This window comes from Erythrolamprus reginae, chromosome Z (assembly GCF_031021105.1).
Source record: "Erythrolamprus reginae isolate rEryReg1 chromosome Z, rEryReg1.hap1, whole genome shotgun sequence".
NCBI lineage: Eukaryota > Metazoa > Chordata > Lepidosauria > Squamata > Dipsadidae > Erythrolamprus > Erythrolamprus reginae.
Genome location: NC_091963.1, coordinates 95,705,270 through 95,722,534, shown reverse-complemented (window position 1 = coordinate 95,722,534; position 17,265 = coordinate 95,705,270). Strand labels below are relative to the sequence as shown.

General features: G+C 38.7%; 1 protein-coding gene across 2 annotated transcripts in view; it reads right to left on the bottom strand.

The window, feature by feature from the left end:
• Positions 1 to 17,265, bottom strand: part of MRC2 (mannose receptor C-type 2) — a 108,422-nt gene that overhangs the window by 77,642 nt on the left and 13,515 nt on the right. For both annotated transcript variants that reach the window (XM_070729256.1, XM_070729257.1), the window contains exon 2: positions 2,430 to 2,837. In XM_070729256.1, coding sequence (XP_070585357.1) covers positions 2,430 to 2,837 — 408 coding nt within the window. The remainder of the gene's footprint in view (positions 1 to 2,429; positions 2,838 to 17,265) is intronic.

Genomic DNA, 17,265 nt, shown 5'->3' with positions numbered 1-17,265 from the left:
CTGATCAATTATAGGTAACAATTTCATACATATTACTAAATTGCTCTAATCTAAATTTGCTTTGGTTGTTCATTTTTCATAATGCAAAAATCAGTCTTATACTTCTGCATTAAGATTGGATTGAGAGAAATTAAATCCAAACTAAATAAATCTGCATTTAAACATTTTTTTAGAAAAAATAATACATTTAGTAAATTTGCAGTGTTCCTTGTTCACTTTTTGGTATCAGACACTTTATGAGGTATGTTGCTAATTTTCTTGTATTAACTTAAGAGAAAATTTATTTTACTTTTCTAATGTTTCTGTACAACTGTAAAACTATAAAATATGCATAGAGATCTGCTGACAAAGTTTTGGATCCTGACTAAATTACTTATAGAGCCCAACATTCAGATAAGTTAGTAGCATTTAAATTATTTGAAATCAAAATATTAATTTAATACTCTATTCTGAATATTCTATTTAGAACATTCTATTTAGACTGGATTTAATGTAACAGCTGAGTCTGGATTCAAATCAGAGTAGAAACCACTAGTTCATCATACAGCTGTTTCTCATATAAGCAGAGGCTCTTTTTTAAATGGTAAGAGATATTCAGAATGAATGGTGGTTGATGGCTTTGGAGTTCATCCATCCTTTGCAAAAATGGAATTCTAAATTATAGTAAAAATCTTGAAATAGCAGACTGAATATAGTAGTGATGGCAAACCTTTTTTTCCTTGGGTGCCAAAAGACCATGGGCGCACAATATTGCGCATGCATGAGTGCCCACACCCATAATTCAATGCCTGGGGAGGGAGAAAACAGTTTCCCTTGCCCCCCAAAGGCCCCCTGGAGGCCAGAGATGACCTGCTTCCCAATTCTGGTGGGCCCAGTAGGCTCGTGTTTCGCCCTCCCCAGACTCCAAAGGCTTCTCTGGAGCCAGGGGAAGATAAAAATGCCCCCCCATCCTCCCAGAGGCTCTCTGGAAGCCAAAAATGCCCTCCCAGAGCCTCTGTTTGAGCCAAAAATCAGCTGGCCAGCACACACATGCACATTGGAGCTGAGCTAGAGCAACCGCTCATGTGCCAGCAGATATGGCTCCACGTGCCACCTGTGGCACCCATGCCATAGGTTTGCTATCACTGGAATATATTTTGGAAGACAGTAGAATTATTCTGATATTATTTGCTAATTCAAGTTGATTTTGTATGCCGCTCCAAGTCTCCAGAGAGGGGCGGCATACAAATCCAATAAATAATAATAATAATTATTATTACTTAGGACAATGAAGCCTACAAAATAAACATTAGGAATTTTAGTGCATTTTAGACCAGTGAAGGTGAACATTTTTTGGTTCGTGTGCCAAAGGGGGGAGTGTGGAGGGGCATGTGCACACCTATAATTCCATGGGGGGGCATGCATGTGTGTGGGACTCCCCCTCACTCCCGGCACATGGTGTCACCCCCGTTTTTCACTCTCCCCAGGCTTTAGAACCTTTCTAGGAGCCTGGATTGGCCAAAAATGGCCTCCACCCAGAAGGCCCTCCAGAGGCCAGAAAGTTGGGAAATGGGTCATTTCTGGACTCTGGAGGGCCTCTGAGGGGAGGTTAAACAATATTTTTAAATTATTATTTCAGCAGATTTATAATGATTGGTAGCATTCTTGAACAAACAATCGTGATTTTATTCAAATTATTGTTGAAGAAATTAGTTGGAATTTATCTTTCTATTTCAGTTTAAGAAAAATTAACCAAAACAGGTGAAAAGTTGCTGTTTTTGTATTTTATTTGTCTCTCAAGGAAAACTATAATCAGAGAAATGGCAGTTTTTCCATATTTGCTTTCTAAGACTTGTAATGAACTATCCACAAATAGTGGTCCTAACTAGATAAAAGTGAATATGGTCGAGGTGGACTGAAAGTGATTTTCCTCATATGATAAATGGAAGAATTTACTGTATAAACTCACTAATAATATTTTGCTATAACAACCAACACAGACTACTTTTACTAAAATCATCTAAATCAGATAATGAGGATTGGCTACCTATAAATCCTACAGATATTGCTAAACTGCAACTCCTAGTAACTCTAGCTAGCAGGGCTAAAATTAAGGGGTGTTGCGAACATCCAGAAGCCTAGAAATTACCTTTTAATTGCTATAGCAATGATCTGATAATGCTTGGACAATAAAAGTTTACTTTAAAAAGTTTGCTTACTACTTTCAAGATGCAAAGGCAGCTAGCTAAATTACATAACTTGAACTCATAAGCATGAATTAATATTAGCCTATACTTATTATAGTCAATGATATCTGTTAATTATGTTTTTTGCTTATAATTTTAACAAAAACATCTAAAAGGTATTAAATTTGGATAGCACAGAATAACATTTTTAACAATGACAAGTAGCAACATTAATTTTTCAATTTTTCTAATGTGGGTTTTTACCAGAGTATGGCCTAGAGCACAAATCTTCATCATGGCCATAAATCTTCCATTGTCCTCCACGTGCCTGGTCACCTCTCTCAGCTGGTGTCATTGACCAGTTCCCCAATCTGGAGCTCAAATACTGGGAAAGCTGGTCCCCTAGGCTCCGACAGTTCCACCGCATGTTGACAGATTCACGGTCACATTCATAAGTGGCCAACGCATGGGTAGTGGCACTGCTGTTTGCAGACTTCCAGGAGACTCCCAGGCATTGCATGTTTCCAATGTTGAAAAGCCGATTCCTGGAAACCCATTTCCACTTCTGAGAAGGAAGACTTGTATTACAGATCTTAGAAATTTTCACCAAAGTCTCCTTTGTTTCCAAGCAGCTCTGCAGACCACTGTTATAGATGAGAAATATCCCAGAATCTGAGAAAATACAAACAAAAAACAACAGATATTACTATCACTAAAGAAGGTTCAAATATAGAAAACCATTAAGTACCTACCTGACACATATCCCAAAATACCTCACAAATGAAGCCATCTAAACTTGGACTTGGCACTGAGTTAGAAGCAGACAATAAATATGGCAAAAAACTATCAGTAAATTAATATGGAATGAGAAAAGACCCCGAGTGAAAAGAAAGCTAGTCTTTGGATCTTCAACATCTAAAATCATATCATAATAATAACAGTAATAATTTATTAGATTTGTATGCCGTCCCTCTCCGAAGACTCCGGGCGGCTCACAACAATAATAAAAACAATGTTACAGTGGAACAAATCTAATATTAAAAGGGAAAAAACATATAAAACCCCATCATTTAAAACCGAACAACACATACATACCAAACATAAAATATAAAAGCCTGGGGGAGGTGTCTCAGTTCCCCCATGCCTGGCAATACAGGTGGGTCTTGAGTAATTTACGAAAGACAAGGAGGGTGGGGGCAGTTCTAATCTCCAGGGGAAGTTGGTTCCAGAGGGCCAGGGCCGCCACAGAGAAGGCTCTTCCCCTGGGGCCCGCCAAAAAACATTGTTTAGTCGACGGGACCCGGAGAAGGCCAACTCTGTGGGACCTAATCGGTCGCTGGGATTCATGCGGCAGAAGGCAGTCCCAGAGATATTCTGGTCCGATGCCATGAAGGGCTTTATAGGTCATAACCAACACTTTTACTTGTGACCGGAAATTGATCAGCAACCAATGCAGACTGCACAGTGTTGAAGTGACATGGGCATCTCTGGGGAAGCCCATGATTGCTCTCGCAGCTGCATTCTGCACAATCTGAAGTTTCCGAACACTTTTCAAAGGTAGCCCCATGTAGAGAGCATTGCAGTAATCGAACCTCGAGGTGATGAGGGCATGAGCGACTATGAGCAATGACTCCCTGTCCAAATAGGGCCGCAACTGGTGCAACAGGCGAACCTGGGCAATAGCAATTGCTATTTCTTGATAAGCTAGAAAAATGGATTTGTAACTGGCTGACAAACCATTAATGAGCAATTCTTAATGGTACTACATAATATTGTGTTCCTTATCGATACGGGCCACACTGCACAACTGTAGCAAAAACGAAGATGCGCGCGCAGCACCGGGTGACCAGAAGTCAGGTGCGCACATCCTGGTGAAATTTTGCTTCTGCGCATGCACAGAAGCAAAATTTATTATTTGGATTTATAGGCCGCCCTTCTCTGTAGACTCAGGGTGGCTTACAAAGCAGGGGCAAATACAAAAAGAAGCATATAAGAAATCCAACAGTTAAATTAGTCTAAAATCTAATATAAAATCCCAAAATTTAAAACAATCATGCACATCCAAATCTCGCCAGGACGAACATGCGTACTCGCCAGTCACCCGAAGCTGTGCGCGCATCATACTGGTAGCAGCGGCAGTGATGGCCTGCTACCGGAACGGTAAGGTGCTATGATCCGGTAACGATTTGCAGGTTGCATGCAAAGCTGCATGCCCCAATGCACGCGCACGCACACACACACACACAAGATTTGGCTTCTGCGCATGTACAGTAAACCAAAACTCATATAAAGACTCTTGTGTGAGCGACATTTCAGTGATTTTCACCAATTTTTTGCTTCTGCGCAAGTGCAGAAGCCAAATCTTGTGCCGCTGTGTGCACATGCCTGCAACAGCTGCAGAGGCGCACTGATAGCACCAAGGACAGCAGGCCTTTGCTGAGCGGCGGGAACCCCTTCCTGGTGCTATAGCTACATGGACGGAAGTAAGCAGTGGGGTACATAAAGTTCTGTCTTGGAGCCGATACTCTTCACATATGCAATTGATACGAAACTAGCAGGAACAGCCAACACCCAAGAAGACAACCTCAGAATCCAAAAAGATCTTGATGGATTTGAACAATGGGTTTTATCCGACAAATTAAATTTAATGTAGAGAAAAGCATGGTTTTACACTTAGGCAGAAAAAAAACAAAGATACAAATACACATTAGGCTCAAAACCTGGCTCAAAAATGCAACTGTGAGAAGGACCTTGGTATTCTAGTGGATGATCACTTAAATATGAACCAGCAATGTATGGCAGCAGCCAAAAAAATTAATACTATCCTTGGTTGTATAAATATTTGTTTATGGTTCTATGAGGCATAGAATCAAAATCATATGAAGCGTTAGTATCACTTTATAAAACCTTAGTAAGACCACATCTAAAATACAAGCATCCAGTTTTGGTCACTGCATTATAAAAAATATGTTGAGGCTTTGGAAAATGTGCAGAGAACAACAACTAGGATGATTAAAAGCCTGGAGATTAAAACATATAAAAAACGGTTGCGGGAACTGGATATGGCTAGCCTAGAGAAAAGAAAGATTAGGAGATGACATTATAGCAGTATTCCAGTATTTGAGGGGCTACCACAAAGAGGGGTCAACTTATTTTTCAAAGCACCAGAAGGCAAAACAAGAAACAATGGATGAAAACTAATCAAGGAGAAGCAACCTGAAATTGAGAACAAGTAAGAACAATTAACCAGTGAAACAGTGCCTTCAGAAGCTGTGGATGCTTCTCACTGTAATTTTTTAAAGAAATCAGACAGCCACTTGTCTCAAATTATATAGGGACTCCTGCTTGAGCAGGATATTAGACTCAAAAACCTTCAAGCTGAATTCTGTTTGATTAACTACAGTTAATACTAATATATTTTTATTTTTATTTTCAATATTTTAAACATTCTAAATAATAGAATTATCATAACTGTTAATTATATTAAATATTACTGTATTGAAATTTACATTGAAACAATCCAATGTATCAAAAATTACAACATTACAATAAAAGGGAAAAAGAAGAAGTGGACAATAAATATGAAATAGAGCCTTAGAATATAGAATGGGGTTAAAAAAGATCTTTGAGGTCTTGATGTGGGAAATCCTAGATTCAATAGTCCCACATCTGTACTCAAACATTTTGGAAAGGAATGACCAAGTCAGTCTGCTGAGAGTAGGGACAATTAACGAGAATGATATACTGTATAGTACTTTGATTGCAAATAAATATATACTGTACTCTCATAGTGTTTAGTTGGTGTTTTAGTTCAAATTTCCAAAGATGACTAATGTTATGATTAACTTTCTTGTCTTAAACTGGGGTGTTTTCCAAGAAAATTCTTAGCAGGATTTCTGGCTAGTTATGTTCTTTCAGCTCAGAAAATATGAGTTCTGAGACACCAACTTTTTTTAAAAAAGTTAAGCACTTTTAGGATCTCTTTTTTTAAGCAGCAAAAAGAGAAACATAAATTCCCTTCCCAACAAAGGCCAACAGCACATTTTAAGAAGAGTTAACTTTCCCCAACTTGCTCTATATTCTTAGTTTTGTGGTTTTAGAAACTTTCAGGTCACAATAAGCTAAGTCAGCAAAAAGTGTGAGTGAGCCAAAAAAACAAACAAAAAAAGCATCAACTTACTCTAAAAACAAAAGGCTAAAGTTGGAAAATTACAGCTTGTAGAACTGAGAAAATTACAGCCCCAAAAAGTTTCATGACCTTTTGCTGAAAGGAAAAGAAAAACAAAATAGTCATCTGTTACTTGGTTAATAGTTACTAAAAATTAATTATCTGATTAATAAAATCTTGGATCTATTTGGAAGACGTTTCCTCTATTTGATCTACTATAGTAAAATTCAGGGAGATAAAAACTTCAATAGATGAAGCACAACAAGAGCAAGCATGGGCAGACCTCAAAAGGAATGTGTCTATCTTGCTCCTCATTTAATTACGCCTTTCTTTAGCACTATTGCAGTGTAGATCTTCTTTGAAACTTGGTGGAGAATCTGACTATATGTTGCTACCAGCTTTTATATGTTTGTTAGTTTTCAAATTATAGCAAGTATATATCAGTGATGGCAAACCTGTGGCACGTGGAACCATATCTGAGGGCATGCGAGTCAATGCCCTATGTCATCTCCAGCATGTATGCATGCAGTGGCCAGCTGATTTTCAGCCTTTTCAGCTGTTTTCGCTCTCCCCAGGTTTCAGGAAAGCCTCCTGAACCCAGGAAACAGCCAAAAACGGCCCAATCGGAAGTTCAAAAATCGGCCCAGCAAAAACAGAGCAAAAAACAGACCAGCGGGCCAACCAGAAGTTCAGAAATGAATTTCCAGTTGGCTCGTTGGGCTGTTTTTCACCTGTCCCCAGGCTTCAGGAGTCCGGAGGCCTCAGTGTATGCACGGGAGGGAGCACAGGAGGGTTGTATGCATGCACAGGGGCAGCATGAAGGTTGTGTGCATGCATGGGGGGGCATGAGTGTGGGCATGTGAACACTATTGCATTCACACACACCCTTTTGGCATGTGAGCCAAAAAAGGTTTGCCATCACTGATATATAGCATCTATACTCAACAGATATCAGAACACATTGTACTCAGATAGAGTCATTGGCTGGTTTCTTGTCTAAATTTCGAAAGTAAGCTCAGAAAAAAATTAAATCCCTATAAAGTATTTTTCAAGTCCAAGGTACAGAAATAGGAAAAACTATACAGGGATACTATTATTGCAACTAATTTCAAAATATGATAATTTTACAGTTCTTATAAGGGGTGAGCATTTACACCAAAGAATCAAAATTTAAAAACCTAGATTAAGCAAATGAGATGATAGGTCCTGAAGTCTACAGCCGCCTGTACCAACCTGATGCATTTCAGAAATGTTAAGAATAGTTATTTGTTGAGGATGAAAGGAGAAGGAGAGTGCTTGCAATGCATCTGGAGGTAGGTAGATTGGGAAGGCTGCATAACCCTTCCCTTTCTCTCTCTTTCTCTCTCTCTCTCATATCTCTTTTTTTATTAATATTTTTATCTATCTCTCTCTCCACTTCTATTTTTTTCCTGTTTCCTCTAACTTTTAAATATTATTATTCAACCAAGATTGGCAAACTTCGGGTAGCATGTCTTATTATCTAATCACCTGGTTATTTTACAATGGCACCTGGAAATTTGAAAACAATTATTCTCTACCTAGAAAAATGGCAGGGGAGTTCTTGGGAGAAGAACTTAAAAAGTTAACATAGTAAGCACACCCACAAAAATCTAATCCTCCACGCTTTTTCATACATGTGTGATATACATTAAAAGGGATGAAGTTTCAATTGGGTAATCATCGTAACCATCTTGACTTTTTGTATGGCTCTTAAAAATAGAATCATTTCTATGGAATGAAATTCTTGTAGCATTATTTTTAATGCCACTCTAGAGAGATCAGTGTAGAAATGAGACAGGCCATCCCAACATAGGGAGGAAATTTCTGGTTAAACTATTTATTTTATTTGTCAAACATGTATAAGATACAAGATATAGGAATAAACATGATTATGAATACAGGACAAAGATACAAATAAATTTGAACAGTAGGACAGGGATGGTAGGCACATTGTGTGTCTATACATGTCTCTTACAGACCTCTGAGGAATATTGTAAGGTTCTGTTATATTGTATTGTATTGTATTGTATTGTATTATAATATAATATATTATATTTATTAATTTAAAAATTAAAAAAGAAAAAATCCAAAAACACAGTCCTTTTCACAGCTAATTCTCTTGCTACTAATACTGATACTGCTATAAAAATGATCAACGAAGTAAATACCATTTTCTTTTCTAGACAGATGGATGGCAATTCCCTCATGAAAGTTTACAGAACAGCTGCTCTGCCTCAAGGCAATTATTTATGGTATTTTGCAGAACAGCATCATAATCTCATCCTGATTAATATTCTAATGAAAATACTGAGTGAAATGCTGCTGTTCTCAAGGGAGATCAAAATTCTGAAATATGTCAGACAACCAGACTTAATTTTTTTCTTTACTATCTCGTGGAGCAAAGAAGTCAGATTCCAGCAGGCTCAGAACACAGAAGTTGCCAATAGATACCAATCACATAAGGAATACCAAGTTGAAGCAGCTATAGCTACCAATAATGTAAGTTTTCCACACTACTTTAGGTTACAATAAAATAACTCACATACACCATAGGGAAATATTGGCAACTCAATCACTTTGTTCAATGAAATACAATTTAATCTTCTTTGCTACGTAATGTAGTGTTGCCACACACTTTGCAAACTGATGCACATCTGCATCAGGAATACCCAGATCTGTTGCCTAGGGTGATATCAAGCCTGACACTACATGGAGTCCACTTTGTGGGATGATGTTTGGGAGTCCTCAATGCAGACATCTGGCACTTCCAAACCAAATATAATTTTTCATCAGACCCTTAGAATCACATATAAGAAACCAAGTACGTACGAATAGGCTTCTGGCCATGGATTGAATACAACTGAGCTTAAATTTGATGCAATTAACTACAATATATTGTTTCTGTAGAGGAAAAAAGTTAACATATTGAATGGATTTAATTATAAGATAAGCCAAGAACACTGACAATTTTTTACTGGAACAAAATGATTCCTTTTGTCTATTTTTCCCATTGCTTTTTTTCTTTATTTTAGATTTGAGGAAGTAATATGATTAGACTATATTTTTCATTATTCAGATGATATATGCAATGACAACAGTTAATGCAATTAAAAATAAAGAACACAAAAACATATTGAGACATCTTACACAATAATATAATAATGCACACTTTATAGAAATAGAATTAATTTAGAGCTTTTGATAAATAAAATGGAAATGTTGACAACATATTATATTGGGAAACGAAGGAGAGATTGTTAATGAAATAAGTAGTGGAACATCTGAAATTAAACTAAAGCAATCTTAAAAACCTGATAATGAAAGTAAAGGGAGATGAGAAAACTGAGGGGAAAATGAAGTAGGAGCAATGGACAGCATTATAGGCCTCAGACACAAATTAGCCAGTTGGATAGATTGGATTAAAGAGATTCCCTTTCTCTCACAGGAAACAGCCATATCACAAAGATAGTAGAACAGGGTGTCAAACTCCCGCTATGCTGGCCACGCCCATGCCTGGATTAGCAAAGGGGGAGGGAAGTCCCGATATGTCATGTGACGCTGTGAGTTTGATACCCCTGTAGTAGAAGAAGGAGAGGAGAATGTTGAGTACTAGGGCTTTAGTACTTAGTTATTAATGGTACAGTTTTCTAAATAAACTCTATTTTACTTCTTTTGTCAAAACAAACCAAGTAATACAATTTGGAAATCAGAAGAGTTGCTAATATGGCATTTAATCAAGTAATTGGATTAAATGTTGGGGACAATATGCTGACACTTAAACTGCTCAGAGACTGTTGTAGTTGTCCCCAGACCAGACACTCAGCATGCCAGCAACTGGGCTACACAAACAAGCGAAGCCCCATCTGTGGGATGCAGGCAGCACATGAAAGCACACTTCTATGCTCCATGGAAAAATATTTCACCATGAAACTGATCACTGGTATCCAAAAGCAATTTTCTCTGCCAATGGAGATTCCCCAAGTGGTTTAAAATTCATGACTTGAAAAACTTTTTCCAATGGAATCAATTCTGTATCCTTTCACTGCAGGATTTTTAATTCCCCGCCACACTGGCTCTCCACAGGCATTAGGCCTGTGCATACTCACCTTGTGAAGATCTATCAAGTTTTCAGTTTCCTGGGCTACTTCAATGCTTCAGGCCTTTGGTGCATTTGCAAAGAATGAAGGCTTAAAATACTGTAAGATCACGTGAGATCAGAAGAATGAGATGTCATGCTATTGATCTTGTCTGATCTCACGATTGTCAAGGTTCCAAATAGCATCAAAAACTAGATCAGAGTCCAAGGCAAAGTATTCCTCAAAGTTCCAATTCATTAGTAGAGCCATGTTGGCACATCTGGGAGAAACCCGAATCTGAAGTCCCGGGGGTTTCTCCACCCAGTTGAAAGTTCAAGCCCTTGTCCCCACACTCCCAAGTCCATAACATTGACCAATTTTTATCTGACAATTGGCAGAAGCTCCCATCCCTTTCCGTGCATGCACATGTGCAGGAGTGGAAAGACAAATGATGAGCTTGACCATCTAGAAGGAATTTGTTATGGCTACATGCAGACATCCCTCATGTAATTACCCCTCTCAAATTCCCACAGCAAAGAATACATTTTAAAATAGCATAAAGTGTGGCAGGCCCAAGTAAAATGGCTTCAGCTTGACAGGCAACCTCCCCTCAGGAAAGGACTGTGTTCTACAAGAAAATAAAGAGAATAACATAGGGGGTTAATACAGCATCCTTAACCACCCCTTCCTCCAGGGGGACCCTTTGGTTTGTCTGGTTATTTATCATGGAATTATTTAACTAGCTTGTCAACCTTTACATTCCAACCTTTCATCATTCATGTCAGACACAGGGTAACCCTTCTAATATTGTAATTGACCGCTAAACATTCTGGAATCTAAAATTTTGTTCACGTCATTGTGTTTCTTTCTTTGTATTACTACAGGGGGAGGTGGGGTTGGGTTTGTGGTCTTATATTTGACCCAATCACCAGTTTTAATAAGTTGCAAAGAAATACCTGAATTTTCCCCAATATTCTAGGCAATGCAAGCTGCACAGTGACTGTGCTGATAATTTTAATTTATTGGGAATGGACCCCAAAATTTTGGCCCTAGCTTTTTTCTGGGCATTCTCAATCGAATCTATTTAGTGGATAAGAAAACTTTATCCCCCACTCAGAAGGGAAGTTGGAGGGATCGGTGCTTGTCTGCTTGCTTCTTATAGGCTTCCGCAGCTTCATCTAGTGCTTTCTTGGTGTTCTCCCATCCTTTTTTCAACTTCTCCATCCACTCTGTCAAGGACATCAAAGTGGCAGCCTCTGTAGGTAGCTCAAGTTTTAGATTACCATGCCACTGGTAACCTAAAAAGGAGTTAGTCCAGTGCTGCTATGAACAGCGTTGTTGCATGCCACTTCTGCAAAATACAATAGCTCTCACCAATTTTAGATGTTTTGTTCCACCATTGCATTCGCATTTTCGATTGCTCCATTTGTACTGGGATAGAAAGCCAAGCTGAGTCCTTGTGTGAATCCAATTGCTCCAGAACTTGGCAGTGAACTGCATGGTCATAGATTATTCTTTTGGAACTTCATGTAGGCATTGAGGAACAGTTTCGCTAGTTTCCTGGCTGGTGGCAGACTCGAGCAAGTGATGAAATGGGTTTGCTTGGAAAACAGGTTGATGACTGTCAAAATCACAGTGTTCCCTTTGCTGTCTGGGAGATCCACGATGAAGTCCATGACAACCTCCTCCCTGGGTTTGCTGGAATTAGCCGCTAGCAGTAGTAGTCCAGGCAATTTTCCTGGCCAATTCTTCCTGGTTGCACATGTAGTACAAGTTTTTACATAGTCTTCCACCTCAGCTTTCATCTTTGGCCACCATAACTGTCACCGGGCTTGATGGAGAGTTTTCAGGAATCCACAATGCCCTCCCAATTTGGAGTTGTGGCTTCCTTGGAGCACTTCCAATCTAAGGCTGGCAGGCATGTACAGTTTGGACTCTTTCCAGGGCAAGCCTTCCTTCATCATCAAGATCTCTTTGTTGCCATTGAACCAGGGAGGACTGTTTTCAGTGTTGCTGTCCATTTGGTCTCGCTAAGAGCACTTGGGAGTGGGGCTGCTGTTTCCCCCAGTGAGTGGGGGATGACGCAGTGGGCTTTTTCCTCCCTCGGACTGTCATATTGTGGTTTTCTCGACAAGGCATCGGCCAATAAATTCTTCCCAGCTGGGATGTGCTTCAGTTTGAATTTGAATCTTCTGAAGTATTGTGCCCAGTATACAGTACTTGTTTTGGTGAAAGTTCCCTGGAGGTTTTCAATGCTTCAAAGTTCTTATGATCTGTCCATACCTTGAACGGTACCTCTAGGAATTGTCTCCAAATAAGCAGCACCCAACAAACTGCATAGCTTTCTTTCTCCCAAATGCTCCATCTCCTCTTGATGGCTGTGAGATTCTTCCCAAAATATAAGCACACAAAAGGAGTTGGCCCCTTTTATCTTTCTGTAACAGCACTACCACCACCACCACATCGCTGGCGTCTGACTGAATTATGAACTGCCATTCTGGGTCGAGGTGTTGCAGGATTGGTTCTTGGGCAAAGAGTTGCTTCAGTCTTTTGAACAATTTTTGCCATTCCATTGTCTACCCAATCGGCTGGTTAGGCTTTGGCTTAGTGGATAAAATGGCTTCGGCCTGACAATGGTACTGTTCTCTGTAAATGAAGGCCTGGATGATATCTCCAGGCCTGTTTACAGTGGCAAAGGCTTCTCCTCAAGCCCTTTGCCACTGAGAATGAAGCTTCTATTCACAGCAGCAAAGGCCTTTCCTCAAGTCTTTGCCACCAAGAACGGAGGCCTTTCTGGGCTCAGTTCTTGGCAGCAAAGGTTTTTTTGTGAAAATGACGCAATATCTCATTCTTGTAGACCTTGACAAGATTTTGCTCAAGATGAAATTGTGGCAGAGAGGGTACGGAGTACAGAGACCTCCGTTAATCATCAAGATCTACATAAGGTAAGTGACCCGGATGGCAGGAAAACATGAGAAATCTCAGTAAGTGGGAATAGCACCAGTCTCCCCCCATGACCTTCTCCATTCTGAGATACATCATGTGTGTTTAATTACTTATGTATTTGATTAGCAAATGTGTGGACAAAAGCAGAGAGTGATCATGGTCAAGCTATGTAATTCATTCTTACGAATCATCAGGTTATGAATATAATTGACAGGCTCCATTACATTCATTTTTTTAAAAAATTATTTATTTATTTATTTTATTTTATTTATTTATTAGATTTGTATGCCGCCCCTCTCCGTAGACTCGAGGCGGCATACATATTTTTATTGATTTTTTACAATATAAGACTCACACAACATAAAACAAGTATTTTGTGTATTTTGCCCACCGGCTCCATTACATTCATAACTTGAAGACAACCTGTATTTGGTTATAATTCTATATAACTTGCATATTAAAATTGGAGATAAGGTATGCTGTTCTGCCTTGTTATATTTTAGTTTTATTTTCTGCTTTTTTAGATGCATTCATTGTAATTGTACAGCATCCTATGCATTTTAATGTGGCGTTCAACTGTTGAATTAGAAAGGGAAACAAGAGTAAAAATATCTGAAGCACTTTCTTGAAAAAGAAGATTCACAGCAAGATTCCCAGTCCTCTTGTAAAACCTATTTTATGTTAACTGTCAGTTTGTAACAATAAGGTGAGAAGTATCCCAGGTTTTACTGATTAACATCCAAAGATTGATGTATAAATTTACTTTTCAAACCACAGTGTTATGATTCTATGTAGTATTTACTATTTATTCACGAGGAAACAGAATGTACTAAAGCCCCAACATAAAAAAGCTGGTTTAATTAATTATTATTATTATTAATTAATATTTACACTTTGCGGTTACCTAGAGAGGTATTTGGAGATCAGACTAAATATCCTGGTAATGAGGAACAGGCAACTGGAAGCTCTAGAACAGAGGTTTTCAAACTTTTTAAATAGGAGGCCAATTCACAGTCCCTCAGACTGTTGGGGTGTGGATTGGCTGGGTTGGTGTGGCTAGGTCATGTGGCTAGGTGGACATGGCCAATTTAACAGTTCATTAAACAATACATAAATTAAATTTTAATTTGTTTTGCTCCTTGGGGTATTTTGTTTGCTTTTGATTGCAGGTTGCCCTTTTATTTTATTTATTTATTTTTAGAGTTGAAAGGAACTTTGAAGGTCATCAAGTCCAACCCCTTGCTCAAGCAGGAAACCGTACACCACCCCTGCCAGATGGTAGTCCAATTTCCTTTTGAATGTGTCGAGTGATGGGGCGTTCACAACCTCCGCTGGTAGGCCGTTCCACTGGTTGATCACTCTCATCGTCAGAAAGTTCTTCCTTATTTCCAGGTTGAATCTCTCCTTGGTCAGTTTCCATCTGTTGCTCCTGACCTGGCCCTCTGGTGCCCTGGAAAATAGTGGGACCCCCTCCTCTCTATGGCAACCCCTCAAATATCTGTACACTGCTATCATGTCCCCTCTGGCCCTCTTTTTCGCTAAACAATCCATGCCCAATCCCAGCAACCTCTCTTCTAGGTTGTCTAGGTTTACAGTCCCCTTATCATTTTGGTTGCTCTTTTCTGTACTTTCTCTAGAGTTTCAATGTCCTTTTTGTAGTGGGGTGACCAAAATTGAATGCAGTACTCTAAGTGTGGTCTGACTAGGGCATTATAGAGTGGTATTAGTACCTCCTTCATGGGTTTCGATCATCCACAACTCTATTCTCCTTCTCAATCTTACATGCCAGTATAAAGAGATGTTAAGTATCTGCATATCAGATATTAATACAATCGAAGGAGTCCAAAAATACTTCACAAGAAGAGTCCTTCACTTCTCCTCATGTAACAAATTACCCTACTCCTCCAGACTTCAAATACTAAATCTAGAAAATTTACAACTACGTCGTCTCCGAACTGATTTAACTGTTGTTCATAAAATCATACATCATAATGTACTCCCTGTCAGTGACTACTTCACCTTTAACAACAACAACAACACAAGAGCACGTAATAGATATAAACTGAATGTAAATCGCTCCAAACTTGACTGCAGAAAATACGATTTCAGCAATAGAGTGGTCACCGCCTGGAACTCATTACCTGACTCTGTTGTTGCTTCCCCCAACCCCCAAATCTTCAACCTTACATTACCTACAATTGACCTCACCCCTTTTCTAAGAGGTCTGTAAGGGCACTTTTGTGCCTAATGTCCCTGTCCTACTGTCTTATTTATTTATTTATTTATTCGATTTTTATGCCGCCCTTCTCCTTACACTCAGGGCGGCTTACAACATGTTAGCAAGAGCTAACAGAGCTAGGCTATTGCCCCCACAATCCGGGTCCTCATTTTACCGATCTCTGAAGGATGGAAGGCTGAGTCAACCTTGAGCCGGTGATGAGATTTGAACCGCTAACCTTCAGACCTACAGTCAGCTTCAGTGGCCTGCAGTACAGCACGCTACCTGCTGCGCCACCCCGGCTTATTATCCTTTCTATTACTTATGTTATGTTATGTTATGTTATGCTAATATGTACTATAATACTATACTTGTTTGACAAATAAGTAAGTAAGTAAGTAATTTTCTAGAGAAATGGCTTATCACTCCAGGGACGTAGCGAGGCTATGGTGAATTCCTCTTAGAACAGCTCTAAAAAGAATCAAAATTGGAGATTCTGGAAGATTCCTCTTTGATGTTCCTCTAGTCTTTGCTCAGGAAAGGATAGGAATATAGGAACTCAAATCTGCCAAAAAAAGAGGAAGGAATATGCAATCTCCTAAATTATATAAATTTATCCTTTCTTAAATACCTGTATGGGAAAAGAGTGCATTTCCATGTTCTTTGATGTTTTATGGAGACCAAGAGAATCTTTTCTTGCCATTATTTGGGCCTTGGCCCTTTTTCAGGATCAAAATTCTAAGCCTTAAGTTTCGACCTAGAAATCCTTGCTGCTCTCTTGCTAGGAATGATCTCAGCAATCTCCTTTCAGCTTTCCTGCGACATATTCCCACTGAATACATTTAGTCTTTTCTCTCACACACAAGCATGAAAGGCAAAGGCATATAGATTTCATGGCTTCCCACTGCCACCCCCACCTCCCAATCATTCCTCACAAGTCATTTATTTCAGGAATTAAACCATCCTCCCAACACAAATTCAAGTTAATTACTTATAACTACAACATATCCTTCATTTTGCTTCAAAAAGCAAAAGCCTTCCTCCTTAAATTAGCTGGTGTTCCATCCTCCTGTTTACAATAAAAATTAATGGGGAGCTGTTCATGCTTCTATTCATATCCCTGAATGTAAACAAAAATCAATCAATCAAAGCCCATCTGCATTTTCCACCTTCATCAACTTGGAGTGACAGCATTAGATTCATTCTGGCAGAACAAAGCTGCCTTTCTTGTAGGAATGAAAACCAAAAGTCTTAAGGGCATCTTGGAAAATTGCCTAGGCCAAGAGTTTTCAAACTTTGCAATGAATGCCACGACCTCCTAAAATGATAAATTGATTTGTGCAATATCACCAACCATTAATAAAACGAAATACTGTAGTTCATTGTGATTAGGATTAAGTAAAAGATAAACAGTTTACTTTTAAAAATTAATGTTTAAGTATTTAACAGAACAATGATAGAACTTTATAACTTATTAAAATAAAATGTAAATTTAAAACAAATATAAATCCATATTTTAATGAAAAAGGATAAGCTTGTTTACTTTTGCACAATCCCTGAAACCTGTTGATTTTTTGAAATGGACATTCATTTTTCTTCCCATATTTACTTTCAATAACTGTTTGCTTTTTAAAGCAACAATTATAGGAAATACAGACTCACCAAGAAAGA